This window comes from Lissotriton helveticus, chromosome 10 (genome assembly GCF_964261635.1).
Source record: "Lissotriton helveticus chromosome 10, aLisHel1.1, whole genome shotgun sequence".
Taxonomy (NCBI): Eukaryota; Metazoa; Chordata; class Amphibia; order Caudata; family Salamandridae; genus Lissotriton; species Lissotriton helveticus.
The window spans coordinates 819,738,551-819,764,165 of NC_136071.1; the positions used below are offsets into that span (position 1 = coordinate 819,738,551).

Genomic DNA, 25,615 nt, shown 5'->3' on the forward strand with positions numbered 1-25,615 from the left:
CGTGCTGGGGGTGACAATTTGAGAAGAAGCGGTTTCAAGTTGTGGAGCAGCGGTCCAGGCACGCTCCGCAATGTGGGCCAGATCCTGAAGAGGCCCACCTCTGTCTACGCCATGCTACATCATTTAAGTTGCTGATAAGTTTGCCGTGGTGGGTACGCTCTCAGGTGCCTGATTATGCACGTGCCTCAAGTGACTCTCAGCCCCCCCCACCCCCCCACCCCCGCCCCAGCTACTTACTATGCAAGCAAGCCTTAGCTCGATAGATGGAAAGATAGACTCATTCGTTTAACGTATGAACTGCATGTCCGAACACCTCAATAGACATGGCGAAGAGATGCGTGACGTAGGTGGAGGAAGCTCACATGGAGGCCGATGTGGCACAAAAGCAGAGGAGCAAGGCCCTTGCGCAACGACAAGACAAAGCAGAGGACTTGGAAGCCAGGTCCAGGTGAAGCAATATTCGAATTACTGGCCTTCAAGAGTCCTCTGCCACAGGAAATATGGAATTGTTCACTGAGACCCTATTAGTGACCCTCTTGGGCCGTGAAGTTTTCTCCTCCATGTTCGTGATTGAGTGTGCACACCGCTGTTTGGGCCCCAGACACCTCCGGATGCACCACAGCGCCCAATTATTGCCAAACTCCTGAACTACAGGGATAGGGATATGGCCCTAAAAAGAGCCAGAGAACTAGGGAACCTGTAGGCTAAGGGCCCTACCATTTTGCTGTTCCCTGACTTCACTGCCACAGTTCAGAAAGAGCGGAGGCAGTCTGCTCCGTTGAAACGTGCATGGCACGCCCAAGACCTTGACTATGCTATGCTCTACCCTGCAAGTCTCAGAGTGACGATGAATGGCGTCTCTAAGATCTTCCTCGATCCCAAATCGCTGCAGAAAGCGTTAAAGGAATATTCCACAAAGCAGCAACGCAAGAATGACTCAGAACAGTTACAGGGGGCTGGCGGAGGCACATGGATGAAAATGACTAGAACTGAACCTAGCACTATACTCCCAACAGGACATATACAATGAGGGAGAAGAGGGGAGTGAGGGGTTATTGGGTTGATTGAATTTGCAAGACATGTTGCGTCCTGGAATTTATACCGAGCAGATAGCCGCTGCATTCATGTTTGTTCAGAAATGGGAGGGTGCTCCTACCATGTTAGCATCATGACGCCTGGCTGTTCTTTTTGCGGGTCTTTACGAGGGCACGCATGCACGGTCAGGTTAGTGCTTGGGGTGCATTTCTGGTGGTAATGCGGCCTCATTTATCACATCTGCGCTATAGGGTTTTTTGAGATATCCTTATTTGTTAACCTTGAAGTGATCAATCTACAGCCCGCTAGGGGAGGTCACCGTAGGCCTCAGAAATGTGCATGGTTGGTTGTGTGGGGTGGACTTCAGGCACTTGGTTTGTTCATGTAAGTAAGTTTTAAGGGATGGGCAGAGTAAGACACCACATTTGATTTTCAATGGCTGATATCCATACTCGGCTCTAGCTGAGTGAGAGTTGGTGGAGAGGCAACATCTGCCCCGGTGTGTGCTCCACCTGATGGCACTATGCCATCCTTGTTTGGTAATCTGGAGGGGGGGTATTTCATTTGCGTCCCCAGTTGGGGATGATGCGACATGGGAGGAGGAGCGAGTTTACTGCGGTTTGTTTTTTGAACCACAGCAAGTGTATGGTTCAAACCGGAGTTTACTGCGGTTTGTTTTTTGAACCACAGAGAGTGTATGGTTCCTAAGGTACATTTTAGACAAGATAACCAGTTGACTAGGTTGGATACCATGAAGACAGCCAGGAACATCACAGATCCCCAGACATCACTATGATGACCCAACACGATGGCCACCTGATTAGATGTCTGACATGGAATGTCAGAGGCCTTAATAATCACCACAAGGTACGGAATGTCATTGCATATCTAAAACGACATACTATAGACATTGCCCTGTTGCAGGAAACCCATTTACCAATAGATAGTAAGTTCCTCACGCAGAGAGTATTACAGGGCTCCTTCCATGCAGCAGGGTTCTCATCCCACGTCAGAGGGGTGCTCATGTAGGTCAATCTGAAATCAGGAATTAAATTAGACATGGTTTTTGCAGATGTGGAGGGGAGATATACCATCTCCAGGTGCAGAGGGAAGGGCCTTGACTTACTAGTAATGTGTAGGGGCTTAATTATGATAACCCGATTTTTGTCAAACCCTTTTCACAACTCCCTGTGTGGATTCTGCAATGCCGCTGATAGTGGGAGGCGATTTTAACTGCGTCTTAGAACCAACACTGGAGCGATCAAGTGGTCCAATTCGTCATACTTCGGCCTCAGTGAAATCGATTGCGGATGCTATGGTATGTCTAGATTTGGTGGATATTTGGCGCACACGATTTCCGGAGCAAGGGGGCTTCACACACTACTCTGCCCCGCACAAGCTACACATGAGAATAGACTATTGGCTATTGGGCTATACTCGGAGGTCAGCTTGATAACATATTTAAAGCTGATATCGCTGAAGCTATTGAAGACTTTTTTGCAAACAATGTAGGGTCAGTTCCCAAGTTCTTCACAGTTTGGGAAACTTTCAAAGCTTACAACAGAGGCATAGCAATTTTTAAACACTCTGGGATGCTGCGCGCTATTAGGGGTAGGCTAGATAGCCTGGACAAATGCCTAACTGAGCTGGAGATGGGATTGCGGCGCAATGGGGCTGTTAATAGTATTAAAGAATTGAAACAGACATTGGAGGAGCACAATGAAGTAGCCGACAGTGAAGTTAAACATATGAGGAAATATGCTGTTGCCAGAAGCTACAGGGAGTGGGAAAGTACGGGTGTCACGCTTGCAGCGTTACTGAAGCACAGGAGAGAATCCTCAATGACCACGGCAGTTAGGTCTAATGAAGGAGAGCTTTTGGCTGACCCCGAAAGTATAGCAAACCAATTTAGACAGTACTACACAGAACGATATCGCTCCCGTGCGCATGTAGACGAAATCATGATACAGGACTATCTTGAACACATAAAACTACCTTGGCTCACGAATGAACATCGTGAATATCTGATGAGAGGCCTGGGAAATCTATGCGGCCTTACAGAGTATGCGCTCGGGAAGTGCCCCGGGCAGGACGACCTAACAGTAGCTTTCTACAAGGAATTCAGGGACCTTTTAGTTCCCCACCTGGTAACCCTATTTGAAGAGATTAGTGAATCAGGAGATATGCCCCTATCAATAAGTGAAGCTATGATAGTTACTATTTTGAAGCCTGGTAAGCCCCCCGGAGGAGTGCTCCTCATTTCGCCCACTGTCATTGTTGAACATAGATACCAAAATATATGCTAAGATTTTAGCCAATCGCCTTGCACCGTTAGTTCAGAAATTGGCTAGCACGGAACAGGAGGGAAGTACATAGCATGGAATTTGCGCCCTTTCATTGAAACAATCCACCATGTTCACCCAGAGGTTAGAGCTACAGCAGTCTTAGGCACAGAAAAAGTGTTCGACTCTGTGGAATGGGCATTCATGGGGGCTGTATTAAGGAGGATAGGGGTTGGTAAAATATTTCTTAAATTGGTAGCGGTCTGTACACCTCTCCCTCCGCCAGAATTAAAATTGGGAATATGGTAACGGCTCTTCTAGAGGTACCAGGCAGGGATGCCCACTATCCCCTCTTCTATACGCCATTGTTGCTGAACCCCTAGCGTGTGTGCTTAGGGAATATCATGGATTCCGTTTTCCCAATTATAATTTAATAGTGTCATCATATGCAGACGACACTCTGCTTTATATCAGAAATCCAGAGGTTAATCTGTCCCCGGTTCTCAGAAAAGTTGTCCGATTCGGGGAGCTTTCTGGATTAAAAATTAACTGGAATAAGTCCATGATATTTCCCTTAACCAAATCCACGACCCCACTCAAACAGAATTTTCCACTGACTTGGTCTACAGACCCAGTGCGCTATCTAGGCATACAGATCCATACAGACCAGGAGATAATTTTCAGGGAAAACTATGGTAGGGCAGTTACTAAACTCGAGGAGGATGTGGATCGCTGGATACGACTGCCTATCTCTTTGCTCTGGCGTATATCGCTGATGAAGATGGTGGTCCTGCCGAGGTTTTTGTTCCTGTTTTTAAATATACCCATGGTCCTTCCAGTACACTTTTTAAAATCTATCACCTCGTTGCCTAGGAGCTCTCGCATGTCATAACGCACCCTATGGTAATGAAATTATACTAGTGGTGTGGCTACATGACTTTCATTACCATAGGGTGCGTCATGTAATGCGAGAGCTCCTAGGCGACAAGCTCCTTTCACTTTCATATTAAAATCTGAGTTCCCAATAGATTGGGGTTTAATATTTACGGAGTAGTTCAGAGCTACCATAAGAATGTTTATACTAAGTCGAGGTTGGAGTGGCAAACTGACCTTGATATGATTATTGACAACGACACCTGGTGATACTACGGCGAGTCTCCTTAAACGGCCGCCACCAGCTAATCCACTTTAAATATTTACAAAGAGTTTATTACATGCCTGCACGTCTATTTCGGTATGGGTTGCGCAAGACAGGGGGCATGGCTTGCCTGGGGATGATGGCGGACGAGTGAGCGAGGAGCTCCGTGCCAGCCATACATTTCTCCTGAAAAGCGAGCTTGCTGGGTCCGAGCTGAGACGTCCCACCTGCGCTTACATATCCCTGAGAGGTCGAGAACAGCCGAGCAGACTTTGGGGTTCGCTGGCTCTGGGCTTGTGGAGTGGCGCTAGTGGCCGAACCAGGAGTGAAGAGGCCGCTACCCTGAGTGGTGACGTCAGCCTCGGCGCTACGCGACACCCTGGCTGCGGGAGCCTGGAGAGGCCTGTGGCCTAGCTGACTGCGGACTCTGGGAGCCGCGAGAGAGAGCCGCAGGTGTGGCCTGCCGGACTATCACCACCATCGGTGGGGCAAGATCGGCCTGGTTTGGAGGTGAACGTCTGCGGGGGAAAGCAAAGAGTGAGGGGGCTCCCTTTGGGCCGAAATAACCCGGGAGGTGGTGGAGTCGCTACGAGGAGCATCAGGAGCAGAGGTTCACGGTGACACGGATTCTGCAGGCTGCAGAGGTCATCAGAGTGGTGGAGCAGTCACCGGGGGCCATCGACTGCGGCGCGCTCCTTTCTACGCACGCTGGAGACTTGGGCGGGGACGCCGCCATTTTGGACGCGGGCCTCTGGGCCCAGACTGACCCTGAACCACAACCCGAAGGCGAAGATCCTTCCGCAGAGCCTGGGCTGTTCACCTGCTGGGAGGTGCCTACCTGTTTATTATCCGGAGCGGCTGCTTGTACTGGACCGTCCTTCCAGAACTAGGGGAGACCCCAGGAGTAGCAGGTTAACTATACTGCTTTTCCCCTACGACTAAAGCACGGTGCAGATGGTGATTGGACTCCCTTTGCTATCTGGTGGTGACTGGACCATTCCTGGCTCCTGGCAGTGGGCATACTCTGGTTGGGGGCGCTTCACTGAGGGTGCCGTTGAGTGCCCTGTTCACAGTCTGTGGTTAGCGCTACTCTGTGCCACTCTGAACTAAGCTAGCGCGCACCCGCAGTGGGTCTAGAACTTCCTCTGTCACGTCCCAATTAGTCACCATGGGAAAATAAAGTAATAAGACTGCTGGGGCCGCACCGGACACGGAGGACAGCGCTGCTGAACAGTCGCACCTGTGCCCAGAAGACCCTGTCCAAAACAACTGAAGCTAATTCTGGACGCCATCACTGACAATTAAGTAACCACCTTCCAGGATATCAGTACAGTGGCGGTTGGCATGGGGCTGTTGTGTGATAAACATAAGAAGGTTGCCGATAGGGTTAATGACACGTAATCCAACGTAGCGGCCATGATGCCAGCCCACAAGGTGACGGATCAGCAGCTGAGTACACTTACGGACAGAGTGTGTGTACTGGAACATAGGGCAGAAGATGCGGTAGGACATAATCAGAGAAACAACTTTTGAGTGGTTGCATTACCTGAGGGAGTAGAGGGAAGCGACATGGTGGCCTATCTTGAAAACTGGTTCAAAGCAGTTGTTGCCCCGGAATGTTTATCCAACATTTATACGCTGGAGCCGGCCCACAGAGTGCCAGCTAGATCGCTAGCTCCGTGGCCCGCCTACTCCATTTCCAGGACAGGGATTTGCTGCTGCAGAGGGCGAGAACGGAAGGTCCTTTCACCGTGGACAATTGCAGTGTTACTTTATTTCCGGTCTATACGCTGGAGGTTCAAAGGAGGCGGGCCTCTTACCTGAAGATCAAGAAAGCCTTGCGAGATGAGGGTCTCCAGTTTTCCCTGATGTTTCCATCCCGCCTGTGCATCGCCCTGGAAGGCACTACTCATTATTTCAACTCCCCCGAGGAAGCATGGGAATGGCCGGAAGGCTACAAGGGTGGACTGACCGGTGGTCAACACTGCGAGGGACTGAGGCCCAGGATCAAGACACCCGGGGTACCCCTACGTCATAGAATTTGGAGGAGAGTCCAGAGACAGCCTTCCTTGTCACAAACTGCGAGGGAACGAGCGGCAGCACTACAAGCAGTAGTATCGTTGTTGCAGAACCGGAGCCCACCTCCATTGGACGAGGAAGCAGGATCATCTAAGGAGACGGTAGCCAATGACTCGGACACATCAATTAGTAGCAGTATGAAACTGCCTGTGATAACGCCTCAGAGTGTGGATGAGCTAGTATGATGGTAAGGTTAGCATGTGATGGCTAGATAGGTATGAGTATTTTGTAGATTTTGTTGCTTGAGAGGTCCTGGCACTAGCTTTGGCTTAGCACGGCTGGTGCACTGCAGGCTGGGCATACGCCCCTAGGCACCTGCATCCACTTTTACCTCTGAACTAGCCGGAGGTCTTTAGTTTTGTAGTTTAACAGTTTGGATGGGAGCTCGTTTGATAGTAACTGTCCTTGGGAGGAGGAGTTAGGGTGTTGGGACTTTTTTGTGGGGACCTCGGCGTGGCACAGCTAGTAGAACACTTGAGTACTGGACACAGGTATCGGAATGGGATCATTGATGGGACTGAAATGTTTATCATTGAAAGTTAGGGGCATGCATACTATGGAATGCCGCCATAGGATTCACGCTTACTTAGTGCGCTGGGGAATTCAAATTGCCTTCCTTCAAGAAACACATATCACGGGGTGTGAGGAGCTTGCACTGCAGCACAGATGGAGGGGACAGGTCTACCACACAGCTTACTCTGCTTTTGCGCATGGGGTACTGGTGTGGATTCAGGCTAGGGTCCCTTTTCAACTGGTACATCAAATTATTGACCCGGAGGGAAGGTATGTGATGGTTATGGGTAGGCTCAATGGCAGGGATATTGTGCTGGGAAGTGTGTATGTGCCTAATACGGATCAGCCGGCTTTCTTTATTCGGTTATCTGGTAAATTAGCACCCTCTTTGACTGACACTGTAATGATGGGAGGGGACTTGAACTCTGTCACTGAAGTTCGTATGGATAGGTCGCATCCACCGCTTCCTACTGCTCCTGTCCATAATATCTCTAAAGCAAGGAGAGATTGGCAGTCTTGCTGGGGGTTGGTGGACACGGGGAGGACTCACCACCCTGCCGATCGCGATTATTCCTTCTTTTCATCGCTGCATGAGCTCCATGTTAGGGTGGATTCCATACTATGTTCCCCAGACCTACACGCGGCAGTCAAACATAGGGAATACCTCACCAGGACATTGTCAGATCATGACTTGTAAACCTTCAAAATAAAAATAAATAAACTCACTGTTACTACGAGTGCAGTGCTCCCAAGCACGCCCTGCAATCCCAAGTTGGCATCTAAACCCAGAGCTTTTGGACGATCCAGTCTTCCGGGAGGCGGTGGGGACGGGGATCACCCAGTATTTTGGGGATAATACAGGAACGGCATCATCAACCACTATGGAGTGGGATGCTTTTAAGGTAGTGGTGAGGGGTCTCTGCATTGCCAATGTAGGAGGGATACGAAAAATACTCCTGCAAGACATTGAAACTGCGGACTAGCGCTTACGTACACAAGAACATGACAGACCTGAGCAACCTCATAGACAGAGGGAATTGCTGACAGCGTGGGAGGAAGTGGCAATAGGGGGGGTCGAGAGACTTCGATACTTTGACTATAAGAAATACGAAGTGCGTGCACATGCCAAGCGCGACAAAACTGGCACGTTGTTGGCTTGGTTGGCTAATCCGGCAAGGTGGGGGACAGTTATATTTGAACTTAATTGCGCGACGGGGAAACCATGCTATAAACAACAGGGGATTAATGCACAATTCCATGACTACTATACTGCGCTATATCAGGGTAAGGTGATGTTGAATGAGGAAACTCTGGAGAAATGTTTGCCTGTAGCTAACCTTCCGAGGCTTGCTGAGGCTGATTTACTAGGTGAAGGGAGAGAAGCGATTAAACATATGGCGTGGAAAAAACTCCCAGGGCTGAGTTTTTTACGACAAAATTAGTTACTCTCTATAACGAGGCAAAGAGGGTGAGGGACACATATCCAAAGACGACCGCAGCCATTTTTTAGTTGATATCGAAAAAGCTTTCGACAGCTTGGAGTGGCCTTACTTGTTTAAGGTTATGCGCACTTTTGGGTTGGCTGATGAGTTACGACCTGCCTCGGGGGGATTATTTGCTGCATTTGGCCCTCGTATCGGCCATCCAAAAGTACTGGGGGGAGGGAGGGGTTTTTGAACCGCAGACTTCCAAGGCCCGCCAGTATGTAGTTTTAGCAGCGGGCACGATTAAGGCAGTAGCTTGTCTGTACCGACGCATGACGAATGAGATGCTGACTCCACTGGCGGGGTTGAAACAGAAATGGGAGGTAGATCTAGACGGCGAAATCCCTGACAAGGTGTGGGCTGAGCTGATTAAACGACTGTGGAAAAGTACTAGGAATACTCGTTTCCAACTGGTACAATTTTTTATTTTACATAGGGCGTATCTTACTCCAGAAAAGATTAATAGATATTTTGTACAACTTCTGCTCTCTGCCTGCCCTATAGCTCTGAAGGGCCGGATTTCCGTCATATGATGTGGAGCTACCACAAACTTGAGAATTATTGGGAAGAGGTGATGGGGGTGCTGTGCGGGGTTACGGAGCGAGATATCGAACATGCTATTGGGCCTTGTTTACTTCACTGGTTCCCCCTCACCTCCAGGACCAAAATCACTAGCAAGTTTTTAGATCTGAGTCTCCTGTTGGCCAAAAGGGATATTATGGCAAAATCGAAGTCTAAGAGGGGACCGAGTTTTCGGAGGTGCAGGGCTAACTTCATTAAATGGGCGGAAGGTGAGGGCACCATCAGGTTACAAACAGCTACCCGCACACACGAGAAAGAATTGGAAGCTACAAGGGCATGAGAAGCACTAACATTGCTGTTGAAGAGGCCAATACAGATGCAGAATCTTCATCTAGTGAACCGCGGGGCTTGCCCTGATAGTGCTATGTTTAGCACATGTATGATTGAGCCTGATCTCCCGGACTACATTCTGTTCTCTTGTAGTAGAGTTCTCCTGTTAAGTACACTAAGGTCTAGTCATGCTGTTCAGGACGTCTCTATTAGGGTCCTTCTTGTTTTGATTGCTTGTGTTGGGAAGGGGAAACATCAATCCGTGGGGCTCGAACGGGTGCTCAGATTACGTGAATTGGAATAAGTAATGATAGCTCCAGATTGCCTTGTTAGTGTAAATGAGTGACCAAAGTTCATAATTGACTGATGGGCACCTGAGAAAATTTGTATCCTGTATGTGCCAGATTATATTGTGTTTATTTTTTCTTGTTCCTTTTTTTATTGAAATCAATAAATATATTTACAAAGAAAATAATGGTTTGCACATGACAGCAGGGTGTAAGAGGTGCAGAGCGAGTTAAGCGGATTTTTTACACGTTGCCTGGTTCAGCCAAATATTGGAGGCAGATATTCCAGGAATTGAGTGACATTACTGAAGTGCCTTTACCCCCCGATCCAGTGCTCGCCCTATTGGGTCATTCTAAGAAAAAAAATAAGGGAGGAAATTCGAAGGTTGGTTGAAATGGGTTTGCTAATTGCAAAGCGGAGAATTGCGATATGCTGGGGGCACGGCCCCTCTTCCACTGTATAGGAGTGGTCACGTGACATGCTATACTGTAATGCACAGATGGAACTGTATAGCGAGCTGCTACCCCCACCTGGAGTCGTCCCAAAAACTTTTGGGAATTGTACCAAACATACTTAGCGGTAAAGGCCATATTGACCTCTGACTAGATAACAGACATGGCAGACACGCCATAGCGCACTCGAACACTGGCTGCTGGGACAAGACTTCTACCTGGTGTCTAATTGAGTAAGCAATCTGACATGTGTACCAATGTATGTATAATGCAGAGACATATTTGTTGAGAATTTCTGTAGACACTGCTGTAGTTCTTTTATGATTTTAATTGTTTTTATTTCCCTTGGCCTATATCAACGCTTCGCTCATATATATTATGTTATGTACTTTCCATGTTGCTGGACTGATGAAGCAAGAAATGTCTCTTATTGTGTAAATTTCAATAAAATTTAGTTGTTTCTAGGCGCGGACAAATGCCCTTTTTCGGTTGAGCCTTGCGCAGCGCGCATGCGCTGTCAATGGGAGGCTTCATGTAATCAGTATAAACTTTTCAGTGTGGCTCAGTCTCCCCCCACGCATTTGGTTGGCTGTTGCATGTGTCATTGTGTTTTTGTAGCCTGCCAATGGCTAACCGCGGGTGCATGTCCCACCTTTTAGACAAATGTTAACTCCCACAGCCTTTGCCTTGCGGGAGCGAGCAGAGTGCCAGCTGCATTCCTCGTGTGTAAGGTTACACATAAGACGAAGTGCTTTCACTTTTGCTTTTTTTCCTTATAGCGCGCACTCGCGCGCACACTATTCGCGGGCTAGCAGATGACCATGCAGAGACTGCTTGTTAATAACATCCACCTTGGCTGTAGTGAGGCCTGAATGATCTTTTCAGCTGGTATCTGATTGAGATGGGGGACGCGCACCCCCAGCCCCTCTTTTGTGCTGCCACCAGACCCTGGCCCCTGCCCCTGCCCCCACCACCAACCTCCCTCCAGGGTACAACATTCCTGATCTGTGAGGGGGGTTAACAAGGTACAGGGTTAACACCAGAGCCTGGCAGGCCTCCTTTGCTACAGAAGAGCTGGGGGAGGGGTGATCGACGTCGGCGTCTTTCCACCACTGCCGACGTGTGGGTGGGGGGATCCTCCGCTTAACTCGGCTGACAAACTGCCCATACAGGAAGGATGCTTTGTTGACATTTAGAGACTCGAGAGGGGAGCTGCATTTTTTTAAATATACTGGTGCAATATTGTGGTATTCTAAGTATACATTTTTTTACTGGGGTCTATTTTATTTTGAGACCCTTATGCCCCTGAGCCCCGGTGCCGCTGTACCTGCTGCACTGACGTCTGCAGCCCGCACCTACATGAAGTCATGCAGCGCAGAACGGAACGCACAAGGTGACCCCTCGGCACCAGGCTAACAGTTAACTGAAATTGCAAGCAGAGGTCAGATCATTCTTTTAATGAGGTACAGTATAAACCCAGGGGGCGTGTTCGGGTACAATGCACAGAGGTCAGACCTTCTTGGAAAGACCTGTTACCATGGCAACCAACCTTGACGCCTCTGGAAGCATCAAAAAGATGGCATATTTTGGTTATTTATTTTTGTTATTTACAATTCTAAAGATTTGAAGGGGTCTAGGAAGGCCTGTGGCAGAGATGACGCCCCCTATGGGGCTTGGTGCCCCCTCTAACAGTGCTCATTGAAGGATGGTAAGACCAGAGCTTTGGGTTTTAACCCAGTAGTGGACTCTTAGACAGCTCTGTGGGTTAACGAACACCTGTAGAAAAGTGTCTGCACAAGTGGTGTGTTACTGATAGCAGATGTTACTATCAGGGGGATGTATGACGTTATAACGCATACTTTAACAACGCATACCTTTACAACGCTATTTTTACAACGCAGGAACCATTACAACGAATTACCATTACAACGCATTTTTTTACAACGCAATACTTTTACAACGCAATACCTTTACAACGTAAGTATTGGTAAGTATATAATATTTTTTCAAATGTAATTAATTACATTTTATATAATTTATTTTAATTTAATATTATTTTAATTTTATTTGTACCCTGTATCCTTGTATTGGTAATTATATAATATTTTTTTTAATGTAATTAATTAAAATTAATATAATTTACTTTAATTTAATATTATTTTTAATTTATTTTTACCCTGTATCCATGTACCCAAAAACCCAAACCTGGCCCTGAACCCTAAAAATACCCTTTTACCCAAAAACCCAAACCTTGCCCTGAACCCTAAAAATACCCCTTTACCCAAAAACACAAACCTAGCCCTGAACCCTAAAAATACCCCTTTACCCAAAAACCCAAACCTAGCCCTGAAACCTAAAAATACCCCTTTACCCAAAAACCCAAACCTGGCCCTGAACCCTAAAAATACCCCTTTACCCAAAACCCCAAACTTAGCCCTGAACCCTAAAAATACCCCTTTACCCAAAAACCCAAACCTTGCCCTGAACCCTAAAAATACCCCTTTACCCAAAAACCCAAACCTGGCCCTAAACCCTAAAAATACCCCTTTACCCAAAAACCCAAACCTAGCCCTGAACCCTAAAAATACCCTTTTACCCAAAAACCCAAACCTAGCCCTGAACCCTAAAAATACCCCTTTACCCAAAAACCCAAACCTGGCCCTGAACCCTAAAAATACCCTTTTACCCAAAAACCCAAACCTAGCCCTGAACCCTAAAAATACCCCTTTACCCAAAAACCCAAACCTGGCCCTGAACCCTAAAAATACCCCTTTACCCAAAAACCCAAACCTAGCCCTGAACCCTAAAAATACCCCTTTACCCAAAAACCCAAACCTGGCCCTGAACCCTAAAAATACCCCTTTACCCAAAAACCCAAACTTATAACATTTTTACTATAATAATATACTTACCAATACTTACGTTGTAAAGGTATTGCGTTGTAAAAAAATGCGTTGTAATGGTTCCTGCGTTGTAAAAGTTGCGTTGTAAAAGTAGTCCGTTGTAAAAGTTTCGTTGTAACGGTGGTTTACCCTATCAGGGCTTTGCCGCTTAATCCAGTAAATGTTTGCAATGTCTAACTCCGGATATAGTGTAAGGGTCTGTAATTACTCTTATTGTAGGGAGAGCTCTGTCGGGGACTGTGTGTGGGGAGAGCATAGAGATCACTCCTACCACCCTTTACCCCACACCCTCGTGTTGGTTCTCCACATTTTGCAGCTTGAATTGATGTGAAATCCGTGCGCGCCCAGGAAGAGGTACTGTTGTAAAGGGTTGGGACTACACATTGCATCCTGGCAGCACTGTTGAGAAGAGCGCAACCTAATAAAGTTCTTCTAAACAAAAAACAAAAAAAAGTAAATTTCGAAGGCAAACGTGAGTGAAAGCAGACTTATTAGAATGAATTGTGGTGCAACTTCTAATACTGGGAGTTCACTACATCAATTTAGTACAGTTACACAAAATGTGCTGCTTGGCTAAACACTTACAAAGTCACACAGGCAAGACCCATTGGCTATGCCAATGCTTGTTCTACATTTGTGAATAACATCTATAAATGGAGGATAGTTTTGCTGTTTCCATCGCCACCTGCGGATTGGAGAAAAGAAAGGACTGCGACGGAAAAGTCCTGTAAAGCTAGAATTTCTCGTTCCAGGCATTGAGGACTACAAGGGACGAGGAATTCTTGTACTGCCCAGCATTGTGAGAGGCCAACCACTGAAATGACGTTTATGGTAATCATGTTTCGTTCATTACAATGTCTAGACCATGACAGTGCTCAACAAAGGAATTTTACCCAGCAAGGGATCTTGAGTGTGGTGTCTGACTGCAAGGGGAACATTCTTTCCCTGGTGCGGAAAATGCTTTGAAGTGCTCTGTGTGGAACTGGGCAATATATTTTTCTAAAAGCAGTTGGCATTCAGGTAAATACATTGCCAAGCCCCTCAGGGTTAGTCAATTAGCAACTGCGCTTTCTGTTTTCGTTAGACCCATGGAGCAGCGGAATCAGATCAAATTCTACTCAGCAGGCCGGAAAAAAGTTGAAATTCCCACGTTTAACTTTCCACTGAGGAATTTCCCCTGTTACTGTCTAAATACATCGACACAACAACAATGAAGGAAAGGGAAGCAATGTTAAATTAACACATTACTAAAAAGACATTACGATAGGAGTTATTACACTGTGATACCATCACCTTGCCAGACTGATGTACTTTGATCAAGGAGAAAGTCAAATATTAACCAAAACGCGTTGAGAGGACCTCGTTGCAAACAAATTGTCTCTGCTCATATTAAGAGGACGGCGCTGAAGCAAAATATGTTGTTTAAAAACAATAGAAAAATCAAGTTTTATAAAAGAAAAAAGTGTATAACAAGAATCACAGGTCTGGCTCTACGGTAGTGATGTTCAAAAAAAGAACATGATAATGCGGGACTTTTCTGTGACGGGGGAGGGCCCAATGGCAACATTGACTTTGAATTCATGTCTTTACAATGGGAAATTTCTAAACTATCACTTTCTAACGAACACTAACAACAAAGTATGTACTAGAGAATTTCAGGTAAATATGGTGCAATTATACCACAAACTGTATTACTTTTTCTGAGCTACATTACTGCATCATTAATGGGCCTTTACAAGATTTGGGCCCAGAATGGGGAAACAATGTAGGATTCAGGAATACTGCACCTACATCTACTAAGTTTTAGAGAACCAGGCACTTTTTTTTGCGCACATACCAACTTCTGAACATCATCAGATCACTTAACGTCAATCTTATGGACTCTACTGTTACTCAGAACCCAGAGGAGGGAATCATTACAATTCTATGTCTTACAGCTTAAAATCGAGCGAGGTTGGCTGGTATGAGGGGATGAGAAGGTATCAGACCAGGCATGTCTCCTTGATGAATGTGTGACTACAGGAGTGGCCCACCCCCACCATACCATGACGTTATAACCCTAAAAAGGGTGGATATGTGATACAAGGGAAGGAAGAAAATGCCTGTCTTTCCTACAGTGGTACACTCACAATACTAGAGAAAGGGGTCTCCTGATAGCCCTGAGGAATGTCCCTGACCAATGCCTGCCCTCTGAGTGAGCAAAAACATGTCATAACATTCTTAAGAGAGTGGAGTCATTGTACCCAGAGACATCCAAGATTTGTTGATCTATTTTTAACTATACCCAAGGTACCAACAAATAAAAGATATACCTCTGGTAGACTTTAAGGTATTTTTAATCTTAACTGGATCCCAGCCTTATCCAGGTGATTAATATATCTAAAGAACTCTCTCATTAATCAGGCATGGATTCACCCTGGTAGTATCATTTTACCAGGGAGGGATGAGGTGATTAATGATGAAGCATGCTACATTACTTTGGTGAGACCACCTCTTCCAAATATATTAAGATCCACAAGAGGTCTGGTACCTAGTGGCAAATGCCTAGGAACAGGGAAGTATCCTTCCAATTGAACATATTCACCGTACCTATTGTGTTTTGATGTTACAGCTGAAAAAAACAGTTACAAATAGGTGGTGAATGGCAAATTCAGGGGACTTTGGAGAGGATGAAACTCCTGCCAACTCTAATTGTAACAAAACATACATTTTTGATTGTGACGATTCAAAAAGTGAGTGCACTGCAAGAAAATAAACTACCAAGTAATCCTTCAAAAGACAAAAATTAGAGTACTACCACATTTATAAGTCAGTAATAAATCAATGTTCGACATTTCTGTGTACCATTTGTATCTTCCAACAGGATCCCAGAATCCAGGTCTTGGGACATTGCATGGTCCTTGTGTTGCTTGCTTATAAAAGCTATAGAATTTAAGCATCATTTCATTGGAGGGCTGAAATGAACCTGAAAGAAAAATATTCAGGTACTTAGAATCTCCAAACAGAATATTGGAAGACTAAAATTACGATCACCACTGGATTATTTTAAAATATGTCAGACTGACCAACATGAAAAGTAGTATCCAATCAATTCTTATTTCCATAGTTTGTAAAATTACTTACTCTTTAGACATTTGTGAACCAATGATCCTATGAGCAGTAATGTGTTTTGTAGATTGGGAGTTTTACCAATGACTGTAGTTGGATTATTTATTTTTCTGCCCAACATGGTTTTTCTACCCCACTCAACTGCCTACAATAAAATATATAACACATTGTGCACCTGGATGATTCATACCAATGACAGAAATCCTGAGTGGGCTAGAAGTGCGTACTACTGCTCATAGTCTGTGAATTCTTCTAAAAATTGAACTTATGTTCTTTAAAAAAGTCAACGGTTGGGGGGGGGTGATGTGGAGAAGTGTGGCTCAATGGTTAGAGCGGCAGACCCTGATGCCGAGGTCTGGCCTGGGACCAGGGTTCAATTCCCGCCTCTGCGGGTCTTAGGCTCAATTTCCTCGGACCTGATAATTCTCGCCTCGGTGCCTATTCTAATCATGGGTCCCGCTCTGCAACTCTGGGCAATAGCTTGCTTAATCTCCACAACAGCCCCAACAGCGCTGGGATGCCTGGCTTCACCTTGGGGGTGTCCAGGAGTGGGCATTTCACAGGGAAAAGCCAGGAAGGGTTCCACAGCGGTATACGTACAGTGCCAAGACACCTCAGGGTATAAGTGCGCTATACAAGTACGAATTCATTTCATTTCAATGTATTTTACCCCTTTAAACATTATTCGCGATGGAAACTGTTTATTAACTTGGAGAAACTGAATTTATAGGTTACATGTTTCTCAAAAGTAGCACATAACCCTTATAAAAGGTCTGGCTCAACTTACAAAGCCAATAATTGGTGTGCATGAACTGCTTGCATTGTATTGTAAAATTACAATCAGACTGCTCTCAACAACATGGCCTTTAATCTTCTAATTACTTCACACTGGAATGTAATGTTCCAGTAAGTAGAAACGAAATAGTTGTTATGCCAGCTTTTTGAGTAGCCTCTACATACTGCAAAACGTGCAAGAGGAATCACTGTAGTTTGATTCAGACTGCCACAGGAATGGATACAAATTGATTTCAGAATACACAAATTAAACTTACAATTATTAATCAAGAAAGTGTATTATTTTTACAACAAACATCTATCTTTCTTCACTTTTTTTATTTAAAACTCTATATTCACATGTTATTCAGCTAGTTGTGGTTTAACATCATTGTTTAGGAATACAATAGCACCAGAATATTTTGCTCACTTGAGAATCATGATACTAATAAACTCAGAGATACGACAGACCCTCTAAGAGCACGTGTTTGTTTTCTCATGGATGTCAAATGTAATATATCTTACGGTTCATCCAACATTTGAATTATAGATATAGAGGCACAAAAGCTAACCACCCTCAGGTGGAGTAGCTATCCGATACATTCTTGTTTAATAAAATGTGAACTCTATCACAGCTATTCACACATTAGCCCACTTAAAGGCATCTTCCCATGGACTAGCTCTTCTTCTAGGTCCATGACAGACGAGACATGGATCACATATTTCTACCTGTGCCATGAACAAATGCTGTCTGGCTCCCACTCTGAAAGGAAACTATTTCCTACCCGTGGTTCCAAAAGGTTATAAAGTCACAGGAGCAAACATACCACACTGCTCCTCTACATGAAGGAAAGCCGACCAATAAATGAACTGGAGAACATAATAAACATGATACAAAGTGTAGAAATCAAACAGGAAGGCTGATGCCATCTGGTACTGTCCTGTCCATCTGAAGAGACCACTATTCCTGTAAGACTGACCTGTAGAGCCTGCCAGACTCACTATGGAATGAGTGATGGCAGAGGGCCACCAGGAACATATGGCACCAGCAGTGGTTAGGCATGATCAAAAAGCACCCCTTAACCTACTCTACCAAAGCAGTACACAGGCAACAGAGCACGGAAATGTCCTAAATCCAAGATGTTGTTGTCAAGGGCCAAATCTGCTCTGCTAAGCAAGCCAGTTCTCTTTGCTTTCAAATCTGTAGCTCATCAAAGCAGTTAACACTGCTGTCATGACATTTAGTTCCATCCTTCAGATGAAAATCGAGCTGATCTTCTACTGCATACGTCAACTACAAAAAGAACACACATATATATATATATATATATATATATATCAAAGCTCCAAGGTTCCCACCAGTTGGAGACGCACACGGACATCCACTGCAGCAACCTTCAGGAGGTAAAAGCCGGATCGGCGAGCGGATCCAGTTTACAGCATGCCTGTCGATTCACGCCGGACGCGTTTCGTGCTCATTGCACTCTTCAGCGGCGCAACAGTCATTTTGGCATAGAGGCCACACCTCCCACTTAAAAATATGAGCCCTCCAATGGGCAACTCAAATGAGTCCGCGTTGGTTTGTGGGTCTTGTGGTGAGTGCCTCAGTTATGTGCCGCTGTCTGATTCAAGCCCACCAATGGGCCTCCACGCGCACATCCGGCTTGTCAATCCTCCATGGATGCCTCCACATTGAAACTCCGAGAATCGGAGCTCCGTGGCCCCAAATTTCCGGGTGGTGCATCTCCTGCGGCTGGGAGGCCGCGTGAATATCAAAGCTCCAAGGTTCCCACCAGTTGGAGATGCACACTGACATCCACTGCAGCAACCTTCAGGAGGTAAAAGCCGGATCGGCGAGCGGATCCAGTTTACAGCATGCCTGTCGATTCACGCCGGACGCGTTTCGTGCTCATTGCACTCTTCAGCGGCGCGACAGTCATTTTGGCATAGAGGCCACACCTCCCACTTAAAAATATGAGCCCTCCAATGGGCAACTCAAATGAGTCCGCGTTGGTTTGTGGGTCTTGTGGTGAGTGCCTCAGTTATGTGCCGCTGTCTGATTCAAGCCCACCAATGGGCCTCCACGCGCACATCCGGCTTGTCAATCCTCCATGGATGCCTCCACATTGAAACTCCGAGAATCGGAGCTCCGTGGCCCCAAATTTCCGGGTGGTGCATCTCCCGCGGCTGGGAGGCCGCGTGAATATCAAAGCTCCAAGGTTCCCACATATATATATATATATATATATATATATATATATATATATATATATATATATATATATGCAGAAACACTCCACAACCACTTCCATCCCTCAAGGACCGGCGAAGCAGGAGACGGACCACAGGATCTGGCAAACCGATATTTTTATTTCAGGTAAACAGCAATGACGCGTTTCGGGCTCACGAGCCCTTGATCACATGCGGATCACATCAGCTATATTGTATTTATAATTGCTTTAAAAGTGCACGCCCCCAAAAAAACACCATCACATTACTGGTCATGTGACCATAAACACTGAAGACATACTGTCTAAATGTCTTTTCATTACTTCGTGTTAAAGGCTTTCTTTATGTGCAAAAACACCACTTTAAAATACATAAATGTATTAAAACAATAAAATTACATATATTAAAAAACGTATTTGAGGAAGATACTTTCTTTGTTATTTTTTAGTATCCCTGAGATATAGCAACATGAATGCATCAAAATTCCAATATTGCGAATATATAGATCTGTATACATACAGTAAATATAATTTATAAAGGGGATACATCCCGCGAAACATAGGAAGAGACGGACCTAATCTAGTATAGGTTATCAGTAATATAGCATACTGTTGTTAGTATTTTAGACAGTAATAGATGGTAGATGTTATCATAGTAAAGTGCATAAATATTCATTTATACCCAAGCAATTTTTATGACTGTTTGTGCAAAACTGTGCAGAAATTAGTGCAAAATGTACTATAAAGTGCACACCGTACGATAAATAATATATGTATAAATATTGTTAACAATAAAAATGGTCATAGCCGAATCTCATTGTTAAAAGCAAATAAATAGCATATTTTAAAACAATATTTCATCATACCCGTTATAAGTGCAAAAAATATATTTTTTTATATTTACAAGTGAGAGAAATACAGAAAAAAAATTCAAAAAAATGTTTACAAAAAATAATAATAATTCTCCTCCTAAATACAGGTGGCCAAAGGAGTAATTCATAATATCATTAGTAACAGGGAACCTGTCTACTAAGACTGAATGATGGTAAAAAACTAACGAAGTTCACTATGGAAATGTGAATTACTATATAGCCTAAAGAAAATAACTGTTCTAAAGAAAGATTCAGATGGCAAGACAGAATAACCTGAGCGCATTAGTAGGGGAACAATACATCATAAAAAGTTGTACATATCCTCTGTATTGTTCAGCCCATTGGGCCATTTGCTATCGAATTCCAAAATCATGGTAGTCTCAAGTTGCCTCAACTGGTGTTCTCTGTTCCCACCTCTACATGATTTGGGGATGGACCCTACCACATAATATTTCAGGCAAGCTACGTCGTTATTATGCGTTCTTTTGAAGTGACGTGCTACCGGATAGGCAGGGTCACTGTGTAGGATAGCTCTGAGGTGCTGTAAAATCCTGACCTGTACCTGTAGTTTTGTACTGCCAATGTAGTTTAGGCCACAGGTACACGCAGGAAATAAACTGCAAAATCAGTCTTGCAGTTGAAGCTACCAGAAATGGCTATATCTGAGGAACTAAAAGGTGTTTTGTAATGAGTTTTATTAGTTCCAAATTTGCATGCTCTACATGTAGAACATTTTCGAAACCCTAGCACTGGTTGAAGCCACAGAGTGTTCTGTCTGACTTCTGGGCTACTCTTATCCAAAACGGATCCCATGCTTTTAGCTCTTCTAAAAGTGATCATAGGGGTGCTCGGTAATATAGAGCCCAGTACCCCATCAGTTAACACTATGGGCCGGTTTTTCTTGATGATAGTCCTGATTTTGCTTTCTTCATTACTGAATGCAGTAATTAAACTAGGACACTCTTTGATCTCTTTATTATTTTTGATAACTGAGTTCATATCAGGGTTTTCAGGGCCATTGGAACTCGATAAAAAAAGGCTATCTCTAGGTCGTAAGTTTGCTTTGGCTATATCCTGATGCAGCATTGTATCGGAGTATCCGCGTACCTTTAACCTTGCCATCATATCTTTCAAACATATATCAAAATCACTGGTGGAACTACATATTCTCTTAAGTCTCAAAATCTCACCATAATGAATGCTATTTATAGCATGCTGGGGGTGTAGACTGGTAGCGCGTAGCGTCGTGTTAACTGCGGTTGGTTTTCTGAAAAGAGTAGTTTCTATTCTGGCATTTTTGATATATACTTTCACATCCAGAAATTCTGTTTCACTTTTGCTACTATGGGACGTGAAATTGAGATTGAGGGAGTTATCATTTATCTCTTCTACAAACAGTGAGGCCTCCTCTTCATCCCCTTGCCATAAAATAAAAATATTATTGATATAACGAAGATATTTAACTATCTTTTCATTGACCCATACTCGATGTTTAGTATTTAGGACCTGTTCCTCCCACCAGCCAACATGTAAACTCGCGTAGCTGGGGGAGAAACAATATCCCATCGCCACACCCCTCAGTTTTTGAACAAATCTTTTCCAAAGAGAAAGAAATTATTGTGAAGACACCATTCAATAAGGCTGATAATGACTTTGTATATTTATATACACACACACATATACACACAAGTTTTCCGACTTCCCACCAAGGTGCCAAAATTACGACAGGTGCATCCATATGAGCGGGGGTAGGACTCACTTGTTCCACAACAACTTAAAAACGTTAGGTGCATTCACGGGGTGTTAAAATTGGCTTTATTTTCTGCAGACGCTTTTCAGCATAATGCCTTCCTTGATGCGCTAAAACCTTAACCAAGGTGCACATTGTTAGGTAAATTGAAATCATTCAGCTTTCTAACTGGTTAATCTGTGGCCAATAGTAGGACAGAAATCACCCCCAGCATGGTTATGACGCGTCGACATCCATGATGTCATAGATTCAGTTATGGGCCTCAATAGACAATCAACATGTCTTGCCCCGATGTGAAACTAGATGCCGGCCACCATCAACCACGCCAGTCCTGCCACCACTCGATACTACCCCACATGGGCTGTAACGTTTTCAGGTAAGTTTACAAATCACACCACTGCGCATCCAACACCCCTCGTCTGCTGCTGGGTTTCAAACACGATCTCTACACAGGTGGCCATTAAATGTCTGGGCATCCCTGGATTTGTATAATCCACAATCTGCATTGGTAGACTGAGTCTGTCAGCGGCGGTTCAGGCAGGCCGAAATGAATCGGTTTTCCGACTTCTCAATAAGGCAGCCAAAATCACAGCAGGTGCATCCATATGAGCGGTTGTAGGACCTGCATGTTCCACAACAACGTAAAAAACATTAGGTGCACTGACGAGGTGTTAAAATTGGCTTTATTTTCAGCATAATGCCTTCTTCAGTGCGATAAAACCATGCGCAAGGTGCACAGTGTTAGGTTAATTTTAATCAACTAGTGTTCTAATTGGTTAATCCGTGGCCATTAGGACAGCAATCACCCCCAGCATGGTGATGACGTGCCGACATACACACTGTATATATATATATATATATATATATATATATATACATATATATATATATATATATATATATATATATATATATATATATCCTCAAAAAACAACTCGGCAAGATCCCCACCAGAGTATCCACAGCACAGAGGGAGTCCACAGCGTTTTTCTATTATCAACACCATATACAGAACAAACAGGACGGTCGACACGTTTCGGCTGTTGCCTTCAACTGTACCAGTTATATTATGTTATTATATATATTAGTATCTCAGAGGTCGATGGAAGGGAGGTTTGGTGGAGGAAGTAAAGATATTTTTTTTTAATTGTGACATTACTGACCCTTTGCTAGATTTGGCACTTTTAGTGAGAGGAGCAGAGTTTCACCTTTCCTGTACACCCTAGACCAGGCGTCTCCAACCAGTAGCTCGGGAGCTACAGGTAGCTCACCAGCACCCTTAAATTAGTTCTCAGAGGTGAAGCCAAACCAATCCGATCTCAGGGTTTCTGTGTATATTAAAGAAGCAGCACTGCTCGTTTCATTACCCGTAAGAGTTTGCGACAGCCAAACCAATGGCAGGACCTCTTGATAACACTCAAACACACACTCTGTTAGCCTATCAATAAATCAATCAGGGATTTATAGAGTGCACTACTCACCTGTGAGGGTCTCAAAGCGCTGGGGGGAGGGGCATTTGGGCAGCTCCGGTCATTCGAAAAGCCAGGTCTTGAGGCTCTTCCTGAATGCTTTCAGTGTGGGGCTTCGTCTGATCCTGAGGGGGAGTTCGTTCCAGGTCTTGGCCGTGATATAGGAGAAGGATCTGCTTCTGTGGATGCGAATGATTTCGGCCAAGGCCTGGTCAACAGAGCAGAGGTTTCTTTTGGAGATGTAGAAGGCGATTCTTTCATTGTAGTATTGGGGTCCAGTGCTGTGGAGGGCTTTGTAGGTGTGTGTGTGTGTGAGCAGCTTGAAGGTCACTCTTTTTTCGAAGGGGAACCAGTTGAGGTCTCGTAGGTGCTGGGTGATGTGGTCTGACGAGTCTGGCTGCCGAGTTCTGGATGGTCTGGAGTTTGTGGAGCAGAGATTTGTTGATTCTGGCATGGAGGGTATTCCGGTAGTCCAGCCTGCTGGTGATGAGTGCATGGATGACGGTCTTCCTGGATTCGGGGGTATCCATTTAAAGGTCTTGCAAAGTGTGCAGAGGATGATGAAGCATGTGGAGGCTACGGTGTTGGCCTATGGGTCTGACACATGAACCATCTTTATCCCCTTTAAATCTACCTAAGAAGGAGATTGGCCATGTTATATGCCCTGCTCTATCAGTCACACCGTGTGTGAAATAAAAGAATATTGGCAGCAGTAACCAAGGCTGACGCACCAAAGTGTGACTGCAAGAACTAGAGTGAAAATGTGTTAGTTGGGAGCATGATCAACCAAAGAGCTGAGGGAAGAGAGTATGCATCCAGGGCAGAGAAAATTAGAAGCATCACATTCATTTGTGTGTGGGTGTGTGACATTGTGTCCTTCCCTAATAAACAGTAATGGTTCCTTAAAGCTACTCCTAGTGTCAAGGGCTGCCAAATATGTATTATGGTCCCCATCCTAAGAGTATTATCTCTGATGCAATTGTGCCAGTTCATGGTATAATTGTACCATTGCCATCATATTTTCATCCTTGACTATTTTGGGCATACAAGTCTAGTATTTACATACTTGCTGCCATCACTGACATATTAAGAGCATGACTGGCTTGCTTTTAGCCACTCCTGACAGAGTGGCAACCGCTTCTCCCATAATAATGTCCATAACTGATCTATGTTGGGCATCCAGCTGTGGTTTAATGGTGGGCATTATTCGCATAACAGATGCATTAATAGTGTTATGGTGAGCAAGCATGGCCTCTGATTCCAATTCCTGGGTATTTGAAGCAGAATGTGTCCATCAGAGGCATTTTTACATGGCGGTACTCAACTAAAACAAAAAGATGATGTTTAGGGACTGTGTACTTTCTAACAATGAAAACTGATTTGATTTTTAAAGAAAAAAATTGTGCTTTTTCTGAAAAGGTTTTTATTTTCGAAAATGGACTATGATTGCTCAAAGTGGAAAGTGGTTTTGATAGAAAAATGTGTATTTTTAAAAACTAATATGCTAATGAAAACAAACTATTACAATTCTAAAACACATTTAAAGTTGTTAGCTGAATGATAATTCAATTTGAGTAGGGGAGACTTACTGCTGTGGTAGTACCCTTTGTCGCACACAGCATGTGATGATTTGAATTTTACTTGAGTACAAGCATTTAATATTGATGAACGTTTTCCTAGCATTCTGCTGATAACTTCATCTGGAATGTTCGGGTGGTTACTACTGATAAATCGTTCTTAGGGTGGTCATAGTGTAATGTTAATACATATCATCAGCATTTTAGAGTGATAAAATATGCTAGTAGCTCGGCAGGACTTTCCTTGAGCAGAATTTGCTCTCACTACAGAAAAGGTTGGAGACCCCTGCCCTAGACATTCCTCAAAGGCTGTTGCCATCCTCCCATACCACTCATAATAAATCTTCTTTTATGTCATTTGAAACAGGCAGTATGACATTCTACCATAAATATTTGAATGGAAATTAATACATGTTCCTCATTCTTGTAGCTAATGTTCTCGCTTACAATATCTAATGCTGGCACAAACAGTTGGGGAAAACTAGATAGTAATCTTAGCAGTTAGTTCCATTAAGATCCATCTTTGACTTTTGAATGTGTCTGTTATTCCACTGACAACGGCTATTTGCTCTACACAAATTACTGAAGTATATTACAATATCAAACTATAATCCAATCCCGCCCATCAAATACAATTAAAATAAAAGAGAATTATGCCTAGGAGAAATGGAAATAAGCCCAGTCAAGATGCACATTCAAGATGGACTCAGAGGGGGGAGACCCTTTAGGGCTTCGACCACCCCTGGGTGCCAACAATAAGGTATTCTTCGATTTCTCAATCCCTTAACACCATAAACTTGCTGTAGACTAG

The 25,615-nt window shown here is 44.4% G+C and overlaps 1 protein-coding gene across 4 annotated transcripts in view; it reads right to left on the reverse strand.

The window, feature by feature from the left end:
* The window catches only part of ACBD5 (acyl-CoA binding domain containing 5), a 427,382-nt gene that overhangs the window by 186,589 nt on the left and 215,178 nt on the right, over positions 1–25,615 (reverse strand). For all 4 annotated transcript variants that reach the window (XM_078663408.1, XM_078663406.1, XM_078663407.1 and 1 more), the window contains one exon: positions 15,871–15,991. In XM_078663408.1, the coding sequence (XP_078519534.1) occupies positions 15,871–15,991 (121 nt within the window). The remainder of the gene's footprint in view (positions 1–15,870; positions 15,992–25,615) is intronic.